A 19,986-nucleotide genomic window follows, 5' to 3' on the forward strand; every position below is an offset into this window, starting at 1 on the left:
CTGCTTCCCCGTTCGCTCCTTCCTGCCCGTGGCTCCAGAGGTACATCGTCAGCCTAGCCCTCTCCCCTGAACTCCAGTGCACACATCCGATGGCCTGCCCAACATCTCCTTGAAGACGTTGGGACGACATCTCAGACTCAAACTCAAAGCTGACCTTCCGATCCACCACCACCTTGCCCCGTTCCTCGGATGGCAAATTCACACTTGCAGGTGTTCAGGCCCAGGAACCTCGGAGGCGCCCTTGAAACTCGTTTCCTCTCCGTATCTGAGACATCAGCGACCCTGCTGTCCCCACCTTTTACATATATCCAGAGTCCAATCTCATCTCACCCCTGCTCTGCTCTGAGCCACCAGCGTTTCCCAACAGAATTATTGCAACATCCACTCCTTTCTCCCCAGAGTCTTTTCGAAGGCCTTCGCAGCTCCAGATGGTCTAAATCTGTATTAGCGATGACGTCATCTACCACCACCTCCCCTCACCTGTTCCGCTCCAGCCACACTGACCCCCTTTGGCCTCAGCAAACCAGTCGAGCCTTCCCTTGAGAGCTTTGCAGAAGTGATTCCCTGGCCTGAACAACTTGTCCTCCAGATAGTCTCATGGCATCCAGGTGACCACCTTACTGATTAAGATCCTCAGGATCCTCTTTACCCACGATTCTCCCCTAGCACCTAGCACCTTCCAACATGCCCTATCGTGTAAGCATTTATTGTGTTAATTATTCCTTGCACATTTTCTTTCTACTGGGAGATAAGCACCGTTTTTGTCTGTTACTTTCACTGAAATATCCCCAGCCTTTAGAACAGGGCCTGACATAGAGGTGGGTATTCAATACATATTTGTTGAATGAATGAATGAATGAATGAATGAATATATAAATGGTTTGATTGATGCTGGAAAGATATATAGCTGGTGGATGGATGAATGGATGGATGGATGGATGATGATCAAATGGAGGCTAGATGGAAGGATGGAGTAATGGTAGGAGAAAGTTGAATGGATAGATGGTGAGGAATAGGTCATAAGTAAATGGTAGATGGACGGATGAGGGATGTATAGATAGGTGGAGGGATTTAATCCATTTCGCTACAATTTACTGAGCACTTACCAATATGCTGGTGAGCCCAACCAGCAGGTGCCTGCCCTAAAGGAGCTTACAGTTTCATGGGGGAGACAAACATATATATGTAAAATATATATGCAATGGTATCTAATTAGTAGATTTAATATTAATATATAATGATTATGTATAATTAAATACATGTGAAATTCCAAATTCTATTGTGTGTTATGAAGGGAATAAAGGATGTTCTGAGAAAGAATGATATGGACGAGGGATGGAAAAATGGGCGATAAATGGGTAGCTGGGGGTGGATAGGACTTAGACCGGGCTGCTTTGCCTCAGTGGTCCTGGCCGGCCACACGCACCATCCATCTCCAGACCCCGGGGTCTCCCCACACTTCACCTGCAGCTCTAATCTCGGAGAGACTGTCCTCTCTCTCCCTGTACTGACACGGCACCTGCCCTAGCCCATCCCCTGTGACCCTGCTTGACTCCACGTCTTGCCCCCACCCTGCTGAGTCACAGTCTTGGGCTACTCAGAGGACACCTCCATGGAGCTGTGGTTTGTGGTTCAATCCAGCCCTTTGGCCGTCCTCAACCTTGCAGGGGGGCCGGCGGGGGGGGGCGGGTGCGGGGAGGGGATGTGGTGGAGAGACTGCCAGAAGGGAGGCCAGCAAGTGCCAAGCTCTTTTTTCTTTTAAGTTTGTTTATTTATCTTGAGAGACAGAGTGAGAGTAGGGGAGGGGCAGTGAGAGAGGGGGAGACAGAGTGAATCCTGAGCAGGCTCCAGCCCAACGCGGGGCTCAAACGCATGAGCCGTGAGATCATGACCTGAGCCGAAACCAAGAGCGGGACGCCAACCAACTGAGCCCCCCAGGCACCCAAGTGCCAAGCTCTTGACTTCCGGGCCTGAGCACCACTCTTGATTCTTAAGAGACCAGGCCTAGGGCTCCAGTTGGGGGTTTATCTGGGGGCACTGGAGTCAGGGGTAAAGGATTAGAGCTAAGTCTGCCTGGAGGATTGTAACTCAGTCACGAGCAGGAATTGCAATTTAGGTCAAGGGTCAGGATGGGAAAAAGTGGGTGCCTCTTCAGTGACCAAGTCAGTGCTTGGTTTGCGGGCAGGGTCAGGATTTAGCTGTGGCTGTCGGCAGTGATGGGGGCTCAGTCTCCGTCCAAGTTTTTAGGTCAGAGTTCAGTAAGAGTGTAAAGTCTGGAACAGGGCTCAGTCTATGACCAGAGTCAAGGATCAGGGCTCAGTCAGTATCCAGGGCACTGGCCTAGTCTTGGCTTTCTCCAGGGACAAAGTGGATGGGTTGGCTCCGGACCAGTCTAAAGTGCCATCATCCAGGTAGATGAGGAGCACCTGCCCCGAACCCTGTCTTCCCTCCCGTCACTCCATGCGGGCCAGGCCTGGCTCAGTGTCCCCACAAGGCCTAGCAGTCCTCATTCTGAGACCAGGGTCGGTGTAGGGGCTAAGGGGCGGGGCTCTGTGCCCGACCTGGGAGGGCACCCTGCGCAAGGCTTTCTGATGCAACTGGCGGCTGGCTGAACACCTCAGTACCCCCTCCTGCTCCCCACCCCGCTCCTCAAGTTTTTCCCAGAAACGGAAGGGCTGGACAGTGGCCTGATTCAAACACACGATCCCTTTCCTTCCTGGCCCTGGCGGCTTCGGAGCCAGCAGGAAGCAGGCAGCGGGGAAGGAGGCAGGGCAGGGATCGGATGACTCAGCAAAGACTCCAGTATTGGGACGACTCGGATCTGGGGCTCCCTCCTCCTCCCAGCGGGAAGGCAAAGAAGAGAATGAGGATCTCTGGAAGGTTCCAGAGCCCCACCTCCAATACACACAAAGCCGTAATTATGTGGCTGAGCCCGGAGAGGGACCGGAGGCTGCCTAAGGTCATCCAACCGGCAGCTGCAAGGTCAGAACTGCAACCCAGCTTTCCTCCTGCCGTCTCTGGCTCCTCCGGCCACCAACTGGGGGAGAGGACCCTTCACCCTTTGAGGGAGGCAGGGGACTTCCCCAGGAACTTCTGACTGATCTGGTGGAGGCTCCTGAAACAGCCGACGGCGAGGGCTTTGGAACCATACAGACCTGGGCTCAAACCCCTCTGGCTTGCTGTGTGATCTGGGGCTGGTCACTTCTCCTCTCTGACACCTGGTTTTCTCACTTGTCAAAAGAGCATAAATTCGTCCTTAGCTCACCGGGTTGTGGGCAGGATTGTATGAGAAAGCAGACGAAGGGCACAGCCCAGGCCGGCCACATGGGGGATGCTCAGGAAATGTGCCCCTACCTCTCCCTTCACCCTCAGCTCTCCAAGGGTGTGTGTTGGGGGTGGGGGGGGGGGAAGGGGTTAAGAGATGGCATCTTAGGCTTTGTGGAAACTACCACTTTGCGGTAAGTTAGCCACTTACCATCAAGTGCTTACCCTGTGCCAGGAACTCTTCTAAGCACCTTGTATTAACTCATTTAACCCTCCACTGGGTCCAGTAACGGTTCCCAGCTGCAAGATGCTGTTCAACACCCCTCTCAGGAGGATAGACGTCAATTCCATTTTATAGACGAGGGCTCTGGGTCTCAGTGGCTCAATGACTTGCCCAGGGTCATATGGGTAGGGAGAAGGCCAAGGAGAAGGCACAGAGCCGTAGACAAAGGACACCCGGGCTTGGAGCCAGACTGACTGGCTCCTAATCTCCCTACCTCCGTAGACTAGTGATGTCACCTCTCCGAGCCCCAGTTTCCTCATCTGCCTCCAGGCATGAACAAGAACTGGGTGGGGAGGTTTCAGGGTGCAGTAAGATGATGGAAGGGGAGCATCCACACAGGGCCACGCTCCATCCAAGGGCAAAGAATCACACTCCCAAACCCAGAGGACAGAGCCGGATGGCCCAGCAGGGCTCTGACTGTCAGCGGACCCCTGCTGGGCCGATGTTGTGCCCAGGCACCGACCTTCCAGCCTTTCCTGGGGCCCGGCCTGAGACAGATTCAGATGATGAAAGATCTCTGCAAAGCCCCAGAGAAGAAGGAGGTGCCCAGCCGTCTCCTAAGGGCTCCCCCAGCAGAGCTGAGAGCTGCAACCCTTGAATCGGCCGCCGCCGTTCCCAAATCCGTTGGCCCAGATCCGTTTACCCGTTTGTATTATGGGTTCTGTAAGGTTTTTCTTGCAGTCAGCTCATTTTTAAAAACTTTGGGGGGCGCCTGGGGGGCGCAGTCGGTTAAGCGTCCGACTTCAGCCAGGTCACGATCTCGCGGTCCGGGAGTTCGAGCCCCGCGTCAGGCTCTGGGCTGATGGCTCGGAGCCTGGAGCCTGTTTCCGATTCTGTGTCTCCCTCTCTCTCTGCCCCTCCCCCGTTCATGCTCTGTCTCTCTCTGTCCCAAAAATAAATAAACGTTGAAAAAAAAAAATTTAAAAAAAAAAAAAAGCTTTCTTAAAAAAAAAACAAAAAAAAACAAAAAAACTTTGGGACGTATGGAAACCAATTTGGCAATAAGTTCCACGTGAAAAACTAAACTAAACTAAAAATAAATACAATAAAAATGAAAACAAAATAAAATAAAAACTTAGGGAAATTTCTTTCAAATGGAAAATTTTAATCACTAACCTCCAATGGAAAGCCGCTATCAGTTTCCATAAAGAGAAAGTGACCGTAAAACTGAATATAAGAAGAAGCAAGAAGAAGGTTCTTAGATTCTCGCTAAGTCCTGTCTCTTGCTGAAGGCTCTGGACGGAGCCTGTTCTCCTTTCCTTAACAAGTGAGGCGTCAAAGACACAGAAGCCGTTACATGAGACTTTCTCCCTAGTAATTGGAGGAACAGGAAGAAAATCAAAAGGAAATGCCTATATTGCGATAGTCGGTGTTATGTCATGGAGTCTTGAGACCCTAAAGCCCCATTGGTGTCCGTTTTATGTTTTGGAAAACACTGACCTAATCCAACTCTCTTTTCCTATTTCCCAGGGAAGAACAGTAAGACCGCCAAAGGGGATGTTGACTTGCCCCCCATCTCACGGGATCGGGATCGGTGGCTTTAGCCAGACCTGGGATCCAACCAGCGCTCTAAGGCATTTTTCCGCCTCTGTGGGAGGAACTTATCAAGATGGAAGCTTTAAGGACGCCTGTGGTGGGATTTCAGGCATGTGGCGGGCACCAGCCAGCTGGGGTGGAAAGGAAGGAGGCCAGCAGCGGCTGTCATTGGCCCTTGGACCCCCACGCCTCTTCTCCCTTGGAACACAGCCTCTGTGTCCCTGCGCCCAGAGCTGAGGGCCAGCAGAATTACAGCAAATAGAAACGCAGCCTCCTTGGGGCGCCTGGGGGCTCAGTAGGTTGACCATCCGACTCTTGGTTTCAGTTCAGGCCATGATCTCACTGTTGGTGGGACTGAATCCCGTGTCCAGCTCTGTGCTGACAGTGTGGAGCTTGCTTGGGATTCCCTCTCTCTCTCTCTCTCTCTCTGCTCCTCCTCAGCTGGTGATCTCTCTCTCCCTCTCAAAATAAATAACAATTAAAAAAACCTTAGAAAAGAAAGAAACACAACCAGCTGGGCTGAGAAACCAGGGTAGCGGGATGTTCTAAGCCTGGAGAGAAGGAAATTCACGAAAGCCAAATTCTCTCTCTAGGAAAGCGCCCATGGTTTGCATTTAACTGGGGAAGGGAGCTGGTCACCGTTTATTTTCTTTACATTTTAACAAATACTTAGACAGCATTTATATTCCAGACACTTCACAGGTATTAAGTCATGTGAGTCTCATGACGAACCTATGAAGTAGGGGCTATTATTATCCCCATTTTGTGGATGAGGAAACTGAGGCACAGAGAGCTTAAGTCATTTACCTAAAATCTCATCACTTGGAAGTGGTGAGATTCGAACCCGGGAAATGGGATCTGACTTGAGGGTGCCTTAGTGCATTTCATCCGGAGGACTACCATGCTAGGAAAGGTGTAATTAATCCCACTTTATAGGCATGGAAACTGAGGCTCAAGGCTATTTGGCACTTATGCTGTAAACCCAACAGGGCTTAACTTCTTTGCTATTCTCCCTGGATCATGTACCAGGAGTTCTTGCTCTAGGGTGCTCCTCAATGTGGTAGCCTTTTCCTACGCTATTGAGCATTTATTTTTTTTTTAATTTTTTTTTCAATGTTTATTTTATTTTTGGGACAGAGAGACAGAGCATGAATGGGGGAGGGGCAGAGAGAGAGGGAGACACAGAATCGGAAACAGGCTCCAGGCTCCGAGCCATCAGCCCAGAGCCTGACGCGGGGCTCGAACTCAGGGACCTCGAGATCGTGACCTGGCTGAAGTCGGACGCTTAACCGACTGCGCCACCCAGGCGCCCCGCTATTGAGCATTTAAAATATGGCTAAGAGGCTGAAAATTTGCACGTGATTTAACTTTAATTTTATTTAAAAAAAATTTTTTTTAATGTTTTTTTATTTATTTTTGAGACAGAGAGAGACAGAGCATGAACAGAGGAGGGGCAGAGAGAGAGGGAGACACAGAATCGGAAGCAGGCTCCAGGCTCTGAGCCATCAGCCCAGAGCCCGACGCGGGGCTCGAACTCACGGACCGCGAGATCGTGACCTGAGCCGAAGTCGGACGCTTAACTGACTGAGCCACCCAGGCGCCCCTAACTTTAATTTTAAAGCAAGTAAAACATGTTGTCCACTAAACACAATTTAATTGTCTTGGTAGAACAGCATTTTACTTTAAGCCCTCACAATTTAGCTTCTGTTCTGATTTGTTTCCAAACAAAGTATAAAACACCGGATATTGAAGACGTTAGCGGGGAAAAAAAATTTTAGAGTATATCATTAATAATTTCGTAATTATTTGTTGAGATGATCACATGCTCGATATACTGGATAATTGAATATATTATTAATGTTAGTTTCACCTGTTTTTTTTAAGATTTAAAAAAAAATTTTTTTTTTAACATTTATTTATTTTTGAGACAGAGAGAGACAGAGCATGAACGGGGGAGGGTCAGAGAGAGGGAGACACAGAATCGGAAACAGGCTCCAGGCTCTGAGCTGTCAGCACAGAGCCCGACGCGGGGCTCGAGCTCACGGACCGCGAGATCATGACCTGAGCCAAAGTCGGCCGCTTAACCGACTGAGCCACCCAGGCGCCCCAAGATTTTTTTTTTTAAGCAATCTCTACGCCCAACGTGAGACCCGAACTTACAACCTTGAGATCAAGAGTCACAAATTCCACTGACTGAGCCATCTGGGTGCCCCTCACCTGTTTCTTTTTATTCTTCTTTAAATTAAAAAAAAAAATTATTTGAGAGAGAGAGAGAGAGAAAGAGCAGGGAGAGAGGGGCAGAGAAAGAGAGAATCTAAGGAAGGCTCCATTATCAGCTGAGGGAGCTGGAGGTGGGGCTCAAAGCAGGGCTCCTGCGGCAGGGGGAGGGGGGCCCCAATCCCTCCACCCCAGGGATCATGACCTGAGCCAAGATCAAGAGTCAGATGCTTAACCAACAGAACCACCCAGCTGCCCCATCCACTGGTTCAGGTGGAGGCTGCCGGGTGGCAAAGCTTGTAAAATGTCCCTGGACGGTATAAGCATTGCCATTAGCTGCCCCAGGTTCAACTCTCAAATCTGCTTCATACCACAAGGTAGGTGCTTTTGGGTAAACCTCTCACCCTCACTCATCTGTAGAATAGAGGTCATAGTGTTCATCTCATGGTTCATTAGGTGCCTCGGGGTCTTTGCGGTTACTTTTTCTTTTTTTTTTTTTTTTAATTTTTTTTTTCAACGTTTATTTATTTTTGGGACAGAGAGAGACAGAGCATGAACGGGGGAGGGGCAGAGAGAGAGGGAGACACAGACTCGGAAACAGGCTCCAGGCTCTGAGCCATCAGCCCAGAGACTGACGCGGGGCTCGAACTCCCGGACCGCGAGATCGTGACCTGGCTGAAGTCGGCCGCCCAACCGACTGTGCCACCCAGGCGCCCCTGCGGTTACTTTTTCTATGTCCCCTCAGATCTTTGCATCCTCAGCCCGTCTCTTCCGTAGGATCTTAGTTTAAACATCACCTTCTTGACGAGCCCCAATGAAAATAGCCACCCCTCAGTGGTCTGTGCTCCAGGACAAATCTATCCTCTTTGTTTATTCAAGAAAACACATGACATTTATCCTGAATTTTAAATGATCTTGGTTATTGATTTTATTTTCTTGATAATGGTCTGTCTTCCCACTGATTTATAAGAACTGTGAGGGCAGGGATGGGTCACTCTTGTCACTGCTGAGCCCCCAGCACTTAGAACAGGATCTGACACAGCATGAACAAAGTAAGGAATGTATGAGCAAACCCAGCACAGTGCTGGCTGCACAGAGAAAGCAACCAATTCCACTTTTCTTTGTCCCTTACTGCTGAGGGATTTTCGACCTGAGTCTAGACTTCCCCGGGGGGTAGAAAATGAGTTCACTAGTTCCTCCCTGGCAGGGGAGTCTCCACGGTTAAATGAGATCCCAGAGTCCCCTGGTGTGCCCTGAAGTTCCTGAAACACAGGTGAGCTGGTCCCTGGGGTTCTGGAACCTGAGCAACAAAGGTAGCTTCACCCACCTTTCCAACGCCATCCAACCTCTTCCTGGAGAAGCTATTTTTTGACACTGGTGCGTTCAGAGACATCAAGACCTAAAAGGGATTTCCAAGAAAGGTACTGGATCCCTGGGGCTGCACGGGGATGCTTCACCAAATAGGAAGTGGCACCAGGGTCTCTTAGGCTTGGGGTGTCAGTCCTGTTATGGGTGACTTCGCCTCCCCGAGCCTCTATTCTATTTATTGAACACTTAGGTTGTGCCATCTAGCTCTAAGCATTTTGTCCAAGCGAAAACCTTATGAAGTGAGTACTCCTATAAGCCCATTTTACAGAGGAGGAATTTTCGGCTCTAGCAGGGTTTTAAGTAACTTTCCTGAGGTTGCACAGTGCGTCGGCGCAAAGGTGGGGTGCGCTCTTAGGCAGGTTGGGTCTAGGGCGCTGGCTCTTAATCATTAGGCTGCGCTGCCTGTATCCAGCGGACGCTGTGACGCCTGCCCGGCCCCAGGCCTCCCCGGGGGACCACATCGGTTCTTCTGAGCCCCGACTCAGATCCTAAAGTCTGAGGTCTTTGCAAAACTCCCGGGCTGCTTTCCCATGCCTGGGCCTCGGGCTAGGATGGGGCAAGCGGAGCTTCCTGCCTGCCCAGAGTCCTTCTAAAGGTTAATAAAGCATTGGTGGGAAGGTACTTTATAAAACAGGAAAGCACCCGGGGAACTGTCACGGTTTGCTTTTTCTCCTCTGCATCCTGAGAAGGAAGGACGTTCTCCCCATTTCACATATGGTGAGACTGAGGCTCAGAAAAGCAAAATGCTCTTTCCAAGGAAGGAGGGAGAGCCAGTGGCTGGTGTCTGCGCGGGGCAGGTGGGGGAGGGGGTGGAGCCGAGACACCCGTGGGGGGCGGGGCGCGCCGGGGCGGTGACCCCCTCCCCTCCCCCAGGGGGCGGAGCGCGCGGGATGTTGCAATCCCGGGCTGGAGCGCATCAGGCGACGGCGGATTAGCGCAGGTTTGCATCACCCGGGCCCGGGCCGGAGCCGGCTCTGGAGCCGGGAGACACTCGCAGCGGAAGCGGCGGCGGCTCCACACGTGTCCGGCTGCGGGGTCCGGGGTCCCGAGCGCAGCCGCGTCGCAGCGGGCCCCCGGCCACGTGGGAGTGCCCTGGAGACTCAGGATCCCGCCGCACGCCCGGGCAAGGTACCCTGCGGGGTCGGAGAGGGGTCGGGCCGGGGGTCGGGGGCGGACGGGTTGGAGGGTGCGGACCCGCGAAGGTAGAGCATATCCTGGGGGCGGAGGGAGCAAGGGACAGAGGTGCGGGCGTGTGGCCCCGGGAGGTGAGCGTGGGGCGGGGGAGGCGTGTGTGTGAGGGGCCTGCGGGGGACGCTGGGGACCGCGTAGGGTCTGTGTCCCTCTGGGGTGTGTGTGCGGGATCCGCGTGGGCCTGCGGGGTTGGAGCGGATGTGTCTCGGCGCACGGGCAGAGCCGCGAGGAGCCGGTGGCAGGTGTGGGCTGTGCTGGGGCCGGGCTCGGGTACCTTGGGGGCAGGTGCAGGGGGAGAGGGAGCGAGGATGCAGGGTGCGGGACCCCCGGAGCGTGCGGGGCGTCGGCCGCAGGTATGCACCTGGCGCTGCGGCTGCGGGTTGCGGGCTGCACCGTGCGCGCTTGCGTTTTGTCCCTGCAGACTCTGGGGCGTGAGGAGCGAGGAGGGCCCCGGTCCGCCCCTTCTCACAGCCCTGGGGCCCAGCCTCCTTTCCTCGCCTCTCCCCCTCCCGCTGCTCGGTTTCCGCTGAATCTTCTGCCTCGGGACACCCGCGGCCCGCCGCTTCCGCTCCCACGGGAGGAGCCCGGCGGCGGCAGGCGGGGCGGGGCCGTCTAGGGGGTGGGGCACGTGTCAGACCTTGCCTGTGACCTTACAGGTATCGGTCAGTGGTGAGTGGGAGAGTTGGGAGGGCTCTGCGTGTGTATGCCTGCCCACTTGCCCAAGGACGACGAGGTGTGTGTCCCTTAATGATGTGTGTGCCCCTCTCTGCCCTGGATGTGGTGTCGCAGCTGGCCGGCTTGGACAAACTGTGTTTTTGAGGGGCGTGTGTACAGCTGTCTGCTCTGGGTTCTGTGAGTGTGTGTTTGGCATGACCTGCCCTTATTCCGCCAGAGGCGTCAGGGAGCAGCAAGAGGTAGGTGTTAGGGGCGGCCTCCATTGCCCAGGGCTACCCCTGCCAGGCCGGGTCTGGGCCAGGATTCGAACCTGGAAATGTCTGACTACAGCCACCCGCTGTTGCATTCTTACTACGTTGGGATTATGGCCTTGCACGCCATTTGAGGTCTCCCTGCCTCCCTCCCAAGGCAGCCCACCGCTCGCTCGGACTTGGGAGTAGGTGGTCCTCAGTCTGAGAACCGACTCTGAGTGATGTTTCCCCATTGATCCTGGCTCAGACCTTCGGGAAGGTCTTTACCGGGGCTGAAGTCGATCTCCCTCTAATGTCTTATACCTTGGCTCCGTGTCCCTCATCTGGAGCCGGAATGGGTAGGCAGATAGATCCAGGAGAGAACCTCCCTGCTCTGGCATGCCATTGCCCTCTCCTCCACCCACCACACAGTTATATAGCTGCGTCCCACCCCCCCTGGGGGGGGTGGCTTCCTCCATAACTGAATGAATGAATCTTACCGCCTTTGAGAGACATCCCCTTCCTGCCTTACTTCTTACCTGATGGTGAAACTGCACTATCTATTGTTGACTAACTCTGGACCTGTGATTCTGATAGCTTTGAGTCATCAGGCTCACATTTGAAAAGTTCACATTTAAAAAAACAAAAAAAAGAAATACACTCATTTTTGAAATACTCAAGCCATAAATGAGTGCAGGATCTTTATTTTAAAATACTGAACTTGAGGGGCGCCTGGGTGGCTCAGTCGGTGGAGCGTCCGGCTTTGGCTGAGGTCATGATCTCGCGGTCTGTGAGTTCGAGCCCCGCGTCGGACTCTGGGCTGACGGCTCAGAGCCTGGAGCCTGTTTCGGATTCTGTGTCTCCCTCTTTCTCTCTCCTCCCTTGCTCATGCTCTGTCTCTCTCTTCTCAAAAATAAATAAACTTTAAAGAATAAAATTTAAAAAAATAATAAATGAATAAATAAAAATAAATAAAAATACTGAAATTGAAAATGCCCTTGCCTTTCCACCAAATCCCTTCCTCTCTTGGGCCTCCCAGGAGGCCAGGAGCTACTGTGGTCGGTTTAGTCTGGGTCCTTCCAAAACTTGTGCATTTACATACCGACCTATAAGCAAGTATGGAGATACATTGTTTTTGATATGCTGGTGGCGTTTTTTACATGAATGATATCGTCTCAATCATCTCAGGGTATATCTGTCCTATAGCAGCTTGCTTTGTGCACTGGACAACATATCCAATTCCAGAGCCCGCATTCATATGTACATTCATACCTTCCTCATTCATTCATCATCCCTCCCTCCCTGCCCCAGGTAATAGCTCCCTGCACTACACCACTCAGCAGATAGAGTGCAAAGTCTCTCTTCCTCTCACCGCCAAGGCCAATTCTCCACTTTGCTTTTTTTAAATTCCACGTAACCGTTCACTCTGGAGGTTTTTCTAATCAGCACATAAGGAGTTTCTCTTTCTTTCTTTTTTTTTAGGTTTATTTATTTTATTTTTGAGAAAGAGCGTGAGCACAAGTTGGGGAGGGGCAGAGAGAAAGAGAGAATCCCAAGCAGGCTCTGCACGGTCAGCGCGGAGCCTGATGCGGGGCTCGAACTCACAAACTATGAGATCATGACCTGAGCTGAAATCAAGAGTCGGACACTTAACCGACTGAGCCACCCAGGCGCCCCTCTCTCTTCTTTCTTTCTTTCTTTCTTTCTTTCTTTCTTTCTTCCTCTTCCTTCCTTCCTTCCTTCCTTCCTTCCTTCCTTCCTTCCTTCCTCTTTCTTTCTTTCTTTCTTTCTTTCTTTCTTTCTTTCTTCCCCTTCCTTCCTTCCTTCCTTCCTTCCTTCCTTCCTTCCTCTTTCTTTCTTTCTTTCTTTCTTTCTTTCTTTCTTTCTTTCTTTCTCTCAGTAAGCTTTTAAAATTTTAGGTCTTGAATTTACGACCCTGAGATCAAGAGTCACATGCAGGGCACTTGGGTGGCTTGGTCGGTTAAGCGTCCGACTCTTGGATTTGGTTCAGGTCATGATCTCATGGTTCAGGAGATGGACCCCCATGTTGGCCTCTATGCTGACAGCACGGAGCCTGCTTGAGAGTCTCTTTCTTTCTCTCTGCCTCTCTCTCTCTCTCAAAATAAAGAAATAAACTGAAAAAAAAAAAAGTCTCATGCTCTACTGACTGAGTCAGCCAGGTGCCTCTAAAGAGTTTTCTTTTCTTTTTTTTTTTCAACATTTATTTATTTTTTGGGGACAGAGAGAGACAGAGCATGAACGGGGGAGGGGCAGAGAGAGAGGGAGACACAGAATCGGAAACAGGCTCCAGGCTCTGAGCCATCAGCCCAGAGCCCGACGCGGGGCTCAAACTCACGGACCGCGAGATCGTGACCTGGCTGAAGTCGGACGCTTAACCGACTGCGCCACCCAGGCGCCCCTAAAGAGTTTTCTTAATTGTAAACGGCTACAGTTTTTTCGTGTACGGATGACATAGAATTGATTTAACCAGTTCCCCAATGATGGACATTTAGTGGTTTCTATCACGTGGGTGCAGGATAACCGTGTACCGACATCATTATATCGGTGTGTACAGGGCTTGCTGGTCCCTTTCCGGGGCTGTATAATATTCCACCATGTGGCTTGTATCATGGCGTTTAACCAGCCCCATACTGCTGGACATTTGGGGTGTTTCCTGCCTTTTGCTATTGGGTGCAAGGCTCTGATGAACAGCCCTTGACATGTTTAATTTTTTGGTGGGCATTTTAATTGGAGGATAAATCCCCAGAAGCGGGACACGCGGTCAAGGTTAAGGGCGTTTGTCACTTTGATGCACACTGCCAAGTCCTCCTCCATAAAGGCTAGGGAAGAGGAGGGGCCACCAAACAGCCTCACTTCAGTGCTTTTTCCCTTCTTCGCAGATGCGAGCCACCCCTCTGGCTGCTGCTGCGGGTGCCCCCTCCAGGAGGAAGCGGTGGGAGTTGGACAATGACCTAGACACCGAGTGTCCCATCCGGAAACAAGCGCGAATCGGGCCCCAGCCCAGGCTGCCCTCCTGCCCGCCGCCCCCGAGCCCACTTCCTGCTCCAGCCCATGCCTGTGCTGGGACCACTGCCTCCCGTCTTGGGCCCTATGTCCTCCTGGAGCCTGAGGAGGGTGGCCGGGCCTACTGGGCCCTGCACTGCCCCTCAGGCACCGAGTACACCTGCAAGGTACGTTCCCCCAGGGTCATTCTCCCCCAGCATCACAGGGGGCCTGGCAAGGGCCTTGGCTCTAGAGGATTGCCAGGGCGGAGGGGTCCTTATATTACTTTATTCCTGTGTTTGTTGGGGAAGCAGCCAGTGAGCCTCCAGCTTTCCCCATCGCCTAGGCTTTTCTGGTCAGTGTGTAGAAGGATCATCGGCCTGTCTGTAGAGGATCACCTATTCATTCATTCAACAAACCTTCACTGAGCACCCTGCGTGCCACGCACCCTGCTGTGGCTCTAACATAGACCGAGTCCTGCTCTCATCAAGCCGACGCTTAAGTGGAGGACATGGACAGGAAACAAGAGAATAAGTAAAATATGTACCAGGGGATCGTAAGTGCTTTGGAGAGAAAGCTGGGAGCTGAAAGAGAGGGGGACAGGGATTATGGGGGAGCGGGTGATTTTAGTCCAGGAAGCCCTCTCTGAGGAGGTGACATTCAAGCAGTGACTTACGTGAATGGGGGGGGGGGGGGGGGGCAGCCCTGTGGGTCTCTAGGAAAGAGCATTCCGGCGGCAGGACAGGCAAGTTCAAATGCACAGAGGCAGGAATGTTTACCCTGACTTAAAAAAAAGTAGTCTCTGTTTTTTTAATTCTTTCTTCCGTGACACCCAGCTGTTTGGTTTTCTTTTCTTTTCTTTATTTTTTTTAAACATATGCTTACTTTTTTTTTTCATGAATTACATATGTATGCGCTTTATTTATTTTTATTTTCTGTGTGGGCATGGCCAAAATAACATGGGAAGGGTTTAAAGGCAGACAAAGTCAGTGTACCAGCTCCGCCTCTGGTCAGCTGTATGGCTTCCGACAGGTGACCTTCCTTCTCTGAACATCAGTTTCACCACCGGTGAAATGGAACACACCTTTCAGGGCTGTGGGGAGGTTTCCATCTGATGTCCGTAGAGCCCCGGGCACATTTTCCAACACCCTCACCACACTCACCACTGCCCCCTTCCCTCCCCTGTCCCACTCCAGCTGAACTGATCTTGGGCTGGTTTTTCTGAAGTGGCTCAAACACTTTCTTGCCTCAGGGCCCTTGCACTGCCCATGTCCCCCACCTGGAAAGCTTATCCCGTGGGCATCTCTGAATCATTCAGGTCACTTCCCCAGAGTCCCTTTTAGACCACACCTTTCCGGGTAGGTGCCCCCTTCCAAAATATTCTCTCCTCCAGCATCTTTCTGGTTCCTTTGTGATGCTCATGAGAATTTGTAAATATGTTGTCTGTTGGCTTGTTTCCTCGTCTCCTGTATTGGACCGTGGGCATCAGGAGGGCAGGGGCCACGGCCGTCAGCCAGGTTGGATCCCCAAGGCTGGCACAGGCAGCCGCCAGTGTCTCCTTGTGGAGTGAATGAGAGGGCGGGCAGGCGGTGCATCCTAGGGAACGGTATAGCTATGAGCACGGGATGCTATGTGTAAAGTGACTCGTGGGCTATCTACTCTTCTGCATTTCCACGGCCTTGGGCTATTTCCGTTTGGGTTCCCTGTCATTTCCCATTTGCCTGAAGTTTAAGGGCGTCTAAGGTAGCAGTGGAGGGCACAGACGGTGGAGCACGGATTCAGGTCTCAGGCCTGCCACCCGCTGGCTGTGCGGCCTCTCAGCTTCGTCCGGGTGGAGCGGCTCGCTGGCTGGCGTGGCACAGTGCCGAGCACACAGTGCCTGAATGGTTGGCCGTGACTGCTTCCAAGGCCAGGCCGGGCTCCGCGGGGCGGCCCCCACCTGCGCTCACGCCCTGCCCCGCCCCGCCCACAGGTGTACCCGGCCCGCGAGGCCCAGGCGGTGCTGGAGCCCTACTCGCGGCTGCCCCCGCGGGGACACGTGGCGCGGCCGGCCGACGTCGTGGCGGGCCCCCGCCACCTCTACACCTTTTTCCCACGGCCCCACGGGGACATGCACAGCCTGGTGCGCCGCCGCCGCCGCCTCCCCGAACCCGAGGCCGCCGCGCTCTTCCGCCAGATGGCCGCCGCCCTGGCGCACTGTCACCAGCACGGCCTGGTCCTGCGCGATCTCAAGCTGCGGCGCTTTGTCTTCACCAACGAGGAGAGGTGAGTGTGGGCACAGAGACCCTGCGCACAGACACGCCTGAGAGGTGAGCCATGCTGGGGAAACCGAGGCCCAGGAGGGTAAAGTAACTTACGCAAGGAATGGAGAAGCCTGGACGAGCACCTCCCGCCGGGTCCCAGGAAAAGGTTGACTCAGACCGAATGCAAAGCCCCTGAGGTGGAGCATTGCCTCTGTGACAGTCACAGTAGCCGACGGCGATGAGCAGCTTGGCTGCCCTGTCTGACTTGGCTGGGATCCTCACGAAATAGGAGGCGGGCTAGTATTGCTTCCTCTAGGTCAGGGGACAAAACAGGCCCAGAGAAGTCAAGTAAGGCCCAAGACCCCACAGCTAAATATATAGCAGAGCTGGGAACTGACCCCAGAGGTGACTCCAGAGAGGTCCTAATTCACCTTAAACTTGAGAGGCGGGAGTCTGGCTGGCCTTACCTGCTGACTCTGGGTGACCCGGAGTCTCTGGGCCTCAGTTTCCCCACTGGTAGGGGAAAGGGCCAGGTTGTCAAGATGCTTCCAGGATGTCAGGGCCACAGACAACAAGCCAAAACAGGCCCTGAAGCTCCTCACATGGGAACTATTTCTGTGACGCTGAGGATCAGTGATTTTTGGAGGGAGGGAACAGAAAGGGACCTGGCATTCTGTCCCCTCCCCTAGACTCCCCCGGGGGGGTGTGCAGGACGTGTCAGGGAGCATGCCAAGCCAATCAGGTGCATGTGAACATCCATCAGGAGCATGAATTTCATTTCAAGATTTTTTTTGTGGGGGGGGGAGTGGGGGGAAGGAGGGTGACCCCATCGTACCCTTTAAACTTTTTGAAATAGTTTTAGACTTGCAGAGAAGTTGCAAAAATAGTGCCAAGAGTTTTCATATTGTTTTCACCCAGTTTCCCCTAATATTAACTTCTCAACCACAGAACAACCATCAAAACTAAGAAATTAACCTGGGTCTAGTACCTATTCACTGAACCACGGATTGATTCCAATTTCGCTAGTTTCCCGCTAATACTCCTTTCCTGTCTGGCATCCAATCCAGAAGCCCAGCTTGCATTCAGTTGTCATACTCCTTAGTCTCCCCCAGTCTGAAACTGTTCCTCAGTCTTTCCTTGTCTTCCTTGACCTTGACACTTTAGAAGAGTACCAGTCAGGGGGGCTCCTGGGTGGCTCAGTCAGTTAAGTGTCCGACTTCCGCTCAGGTCATGATCTCGCGGTTCGTGAGTTCGAGCCCCGCGTCGGGCTCTGTGCTGACAGCTCAGAGCCTGGAGCCCGCTTCGGATTCCGTGTTTCCCTCCCTCTCTGCCCCTCCTGCGCTCATGCTCTCTCTTTCGCTCTCCTTCAAAAATAAATAAACATTAAAATAAATAAATAAATAAATAAATAAATAAATAAATATTTAGAAGAGCCTTAAGGCCCCCACCCATCTCAGCCCCCTCTCCAAGGGACTACTGGGAAATGTGCTCCTCTCAGAGTCCTAGTTCGAACTGAATTGCTCTGTGGCCTTGAGAAATGACTAATGTCTCTGAGCCTAGGCTTCCTCATGTATAAAATGAGGTCAGTCAACCAGCCTCACAGGACTGGCTCAATTCTTTTTTATTTTTATTTATTACTATTATTTTTTAAAATGTATTTATTTTGAGAGAGACAGCGTGAGTGGGATAGGGGCAGGGAGGGAGAATCTCAAGCAGGCTCCATGCCGTCAGCACAGAGCCCGACGCGGGGCTCGAACTCACGAACCATGAGCTCACGACCTGAGCCGAGGTCAAGAGTCGGCCATTTAACCAACTGAGCCCCCCGGGCGACCCAAGACTGGTTCAATTCTGCCCAATGCCAGCAGGCACTCAGGAAGTGGGTGCCATTAAGGGTGACAGCATGGGGGCATGTGGGGGCACGGGGGGCCCAATAGGAGGTGACCCTTCTGTCTCTCCACCTGCCACAGGACTAAGCTGGTGCTGGAGAACCTGGAGGATGCCTGTGTGCTGAACGGGCCCGACGACTCCCTGTGGGACAAACACGCGTGCCCGGCCTACGTGGGACCTGAAATCCTCAGCTCCCGGGCTTCCTACTCAGGCAAGGCGGCCGATGTGTGGAGCCTGGGCGTGGCGCTCTTCACCATGCTGGCTGGCCACTACCCCTTCCAAGACTCAGAGCCTGCCCTGCTCTTTGGCAAGATCCGCCGCGGTGCCTTTGCCCTGCCCGAGGGCCTCTCGGCTCCGGCTCGCTGCCTGGTCCGCTGTCTCCTTCGACGGGAGCCAGCCGAACGCCTCACGGCCACGGGCATCCTGCTGCATCCCTGGCTGCGGGAGAAGCCGATCCCGTCAGCTCCACCCCGATCCCACCTCTGGGAGGCCGATCAGGTGGTCCCTGAAGGGCCGGGGCTGGAGGAGGCCGAGGAAGAGGAGGGGGTAAGAGAAGCTGGTCTATATGGCTAGGTAGCCCTAGACTCGCAGCTGCAGCAGTGGAATTGAGTTTGGGGTATCTCCAAGCTCTCTCCTGCCTTTTTTTGTTTTTGCACTGAGCCAAACCTTAGTGCCTTCTAGAAGGGAGAAAGAAAGGAGGCCTGTGTGGAGTGTGCTGTATGCACACCTGTGTGGTTCCGCACACCTGTGCACACAGGCTTGCGCATTTAACAAATCCTGGGAGCTCACTGCGCGCCGAGCCCTGTTCTCAGTGCTGGGAGCGCCGCAGTGAACAAAAGACGAAGCTCCTGCGGACGACACATCTCCAGCCCACGGTCAGTGTCCACACTGGGCCCTCTCAGCACAGGTGTCCGCATGCACTCGTGCTCTCGTGCTGGTGCCCAGGCACTTCCGACCTGGGACAGTGCCTCTCACAAATCCCTGTGCCAAACAAAGGCTGCTGGCCTCTCCCTTGCCACTCAGGACTCCAGAGCCCAGGCCGTGCGGGGAATTGGGCTCCCAGCCGCTCTCTTCTCTGAGCCAAGGACTGGGCTGGAGGAGCCCCAGTTCAGACTATGAGGCTGGTCCTCGCCTAACTCAAGGAGCGGTTTGGAGCGAGGGCCCGCGCCTGTCCACCTCTGGCCTGAGCACCAGAGTTGGGGGATGGAGGGGACACGGTCGTCTCCCCCTGGCCTCCTGGAAAGTCCCAAGCCCTGTTCTGGGTTTTGGACCAATACTATGGGTTTTGGATGCCAGAAGAGTCTATTTTTACCTTGTGCCTAATAAAGGAGTGGTGAGATAGTTTAATTTCTCCGGGACATTCCTTCTAGCCTCTCATGGAATGGCGGCACCTGGGTGGTTCAGTTGGTGGAGCGTTGGGCTCTTAACGTCTCGGCTCAGGTCATGATCCAGCCCCGAGTACGTGAGTTCCAGTCGCGAGTCAGGCTCTGCACTGACGGTGGGGAGCCTGTTTGGGATTCTCTTTCTCTCTCTCTCTCTCCCTCTCCTCCTCTCTGCCCCTCCCCCACTTACTCGTGCACATACGCTCTCTCTCTCCCTGTCTCAAATAAACTTCAGGGATGCCTGGGTGGCTCAGTCGGTGGAGCGTCCGACTTCGGCTCAGGTCATGATCTCTCAGTCCGTGAGTTCGAGCCCCGCGTCGGGCTCTGTGCTGACGGCTCAGAGCCTGGACCCTGTTTCAGATGCTGTGTCTCCCTCTCTCTCTGACCCTCCCCTGTTCATGCTCTGTCTCTCTCTGTCTCAAAAATAAATAAAACGTTAAAAAACAATTTTTAAAAATAAATAAATAAACTTCAAAAAATAAATAAATAAAGGAAGGGGGCACCTGGCGGCTCAGTGGGTTAAGTGTCTCACTTCAGCTCAGGTCCCAATCTCATGGTTCGTGAGTTCAAGCCCTGCGTTGGGCTCTGTGCTGACAGCTCAGAGCCTGCAGCCTGCTTCGGATTTTGTGTCTCCCTCTCTCTCTGCCCCTCCCCTGCTTGTGCTCTGTCTTTCTATCTCTCTCTCAAAAATAAACACAAAAAAATAA

General features: G+C 53.1%; 1 protein-coding gene across 1 annotated transcript; it reads left to right on the forward strand.

Moving 5' to 3' along the window:
* Positions 1 to 9,579: 9,579 nt before the first annotated feature.
* On the forward strand, positions 9,580 to 19,244 carry TRIB3 (tribbles pseudokinase 3). Its single transcript, XM_003983670.5, has 4 exons — positions 9,580 to 9,796; positions 13,665 to 13,955; positions 15,740 to 16,032; positions 17,978 to 19,244. The coding sequence occupies exons 2-4, from the start codon at positions 13,665 to 13,667 to the stop codon at positions 18,468 to 18,470; spliced, it is 1,077 nt and encodes a 358-aa protein (XP_003983719.2). The 5' UTR covers positions 9,580 to 9,796; the 3' UTR covers positions 18,471 to 19,244.
* Positions 19,245 to 19,986: the final 742 nt, after the last annotated feature.

Source organism: Felis catus, chromosome A3 (assembly GCF_018350175.1).
Source record: "Felis catus isolate Fca126 chromosome A3, F.catus_Fca126_mat1.0, whole genome shotgun sequence".
In the NCBI taxonomy this organism is placed as follows: domain Eukaryota; kingdom Metazoa; phylum Chordata; class Mammalia; order Carnivora; family Felidae; genus Felis; species Felis catus.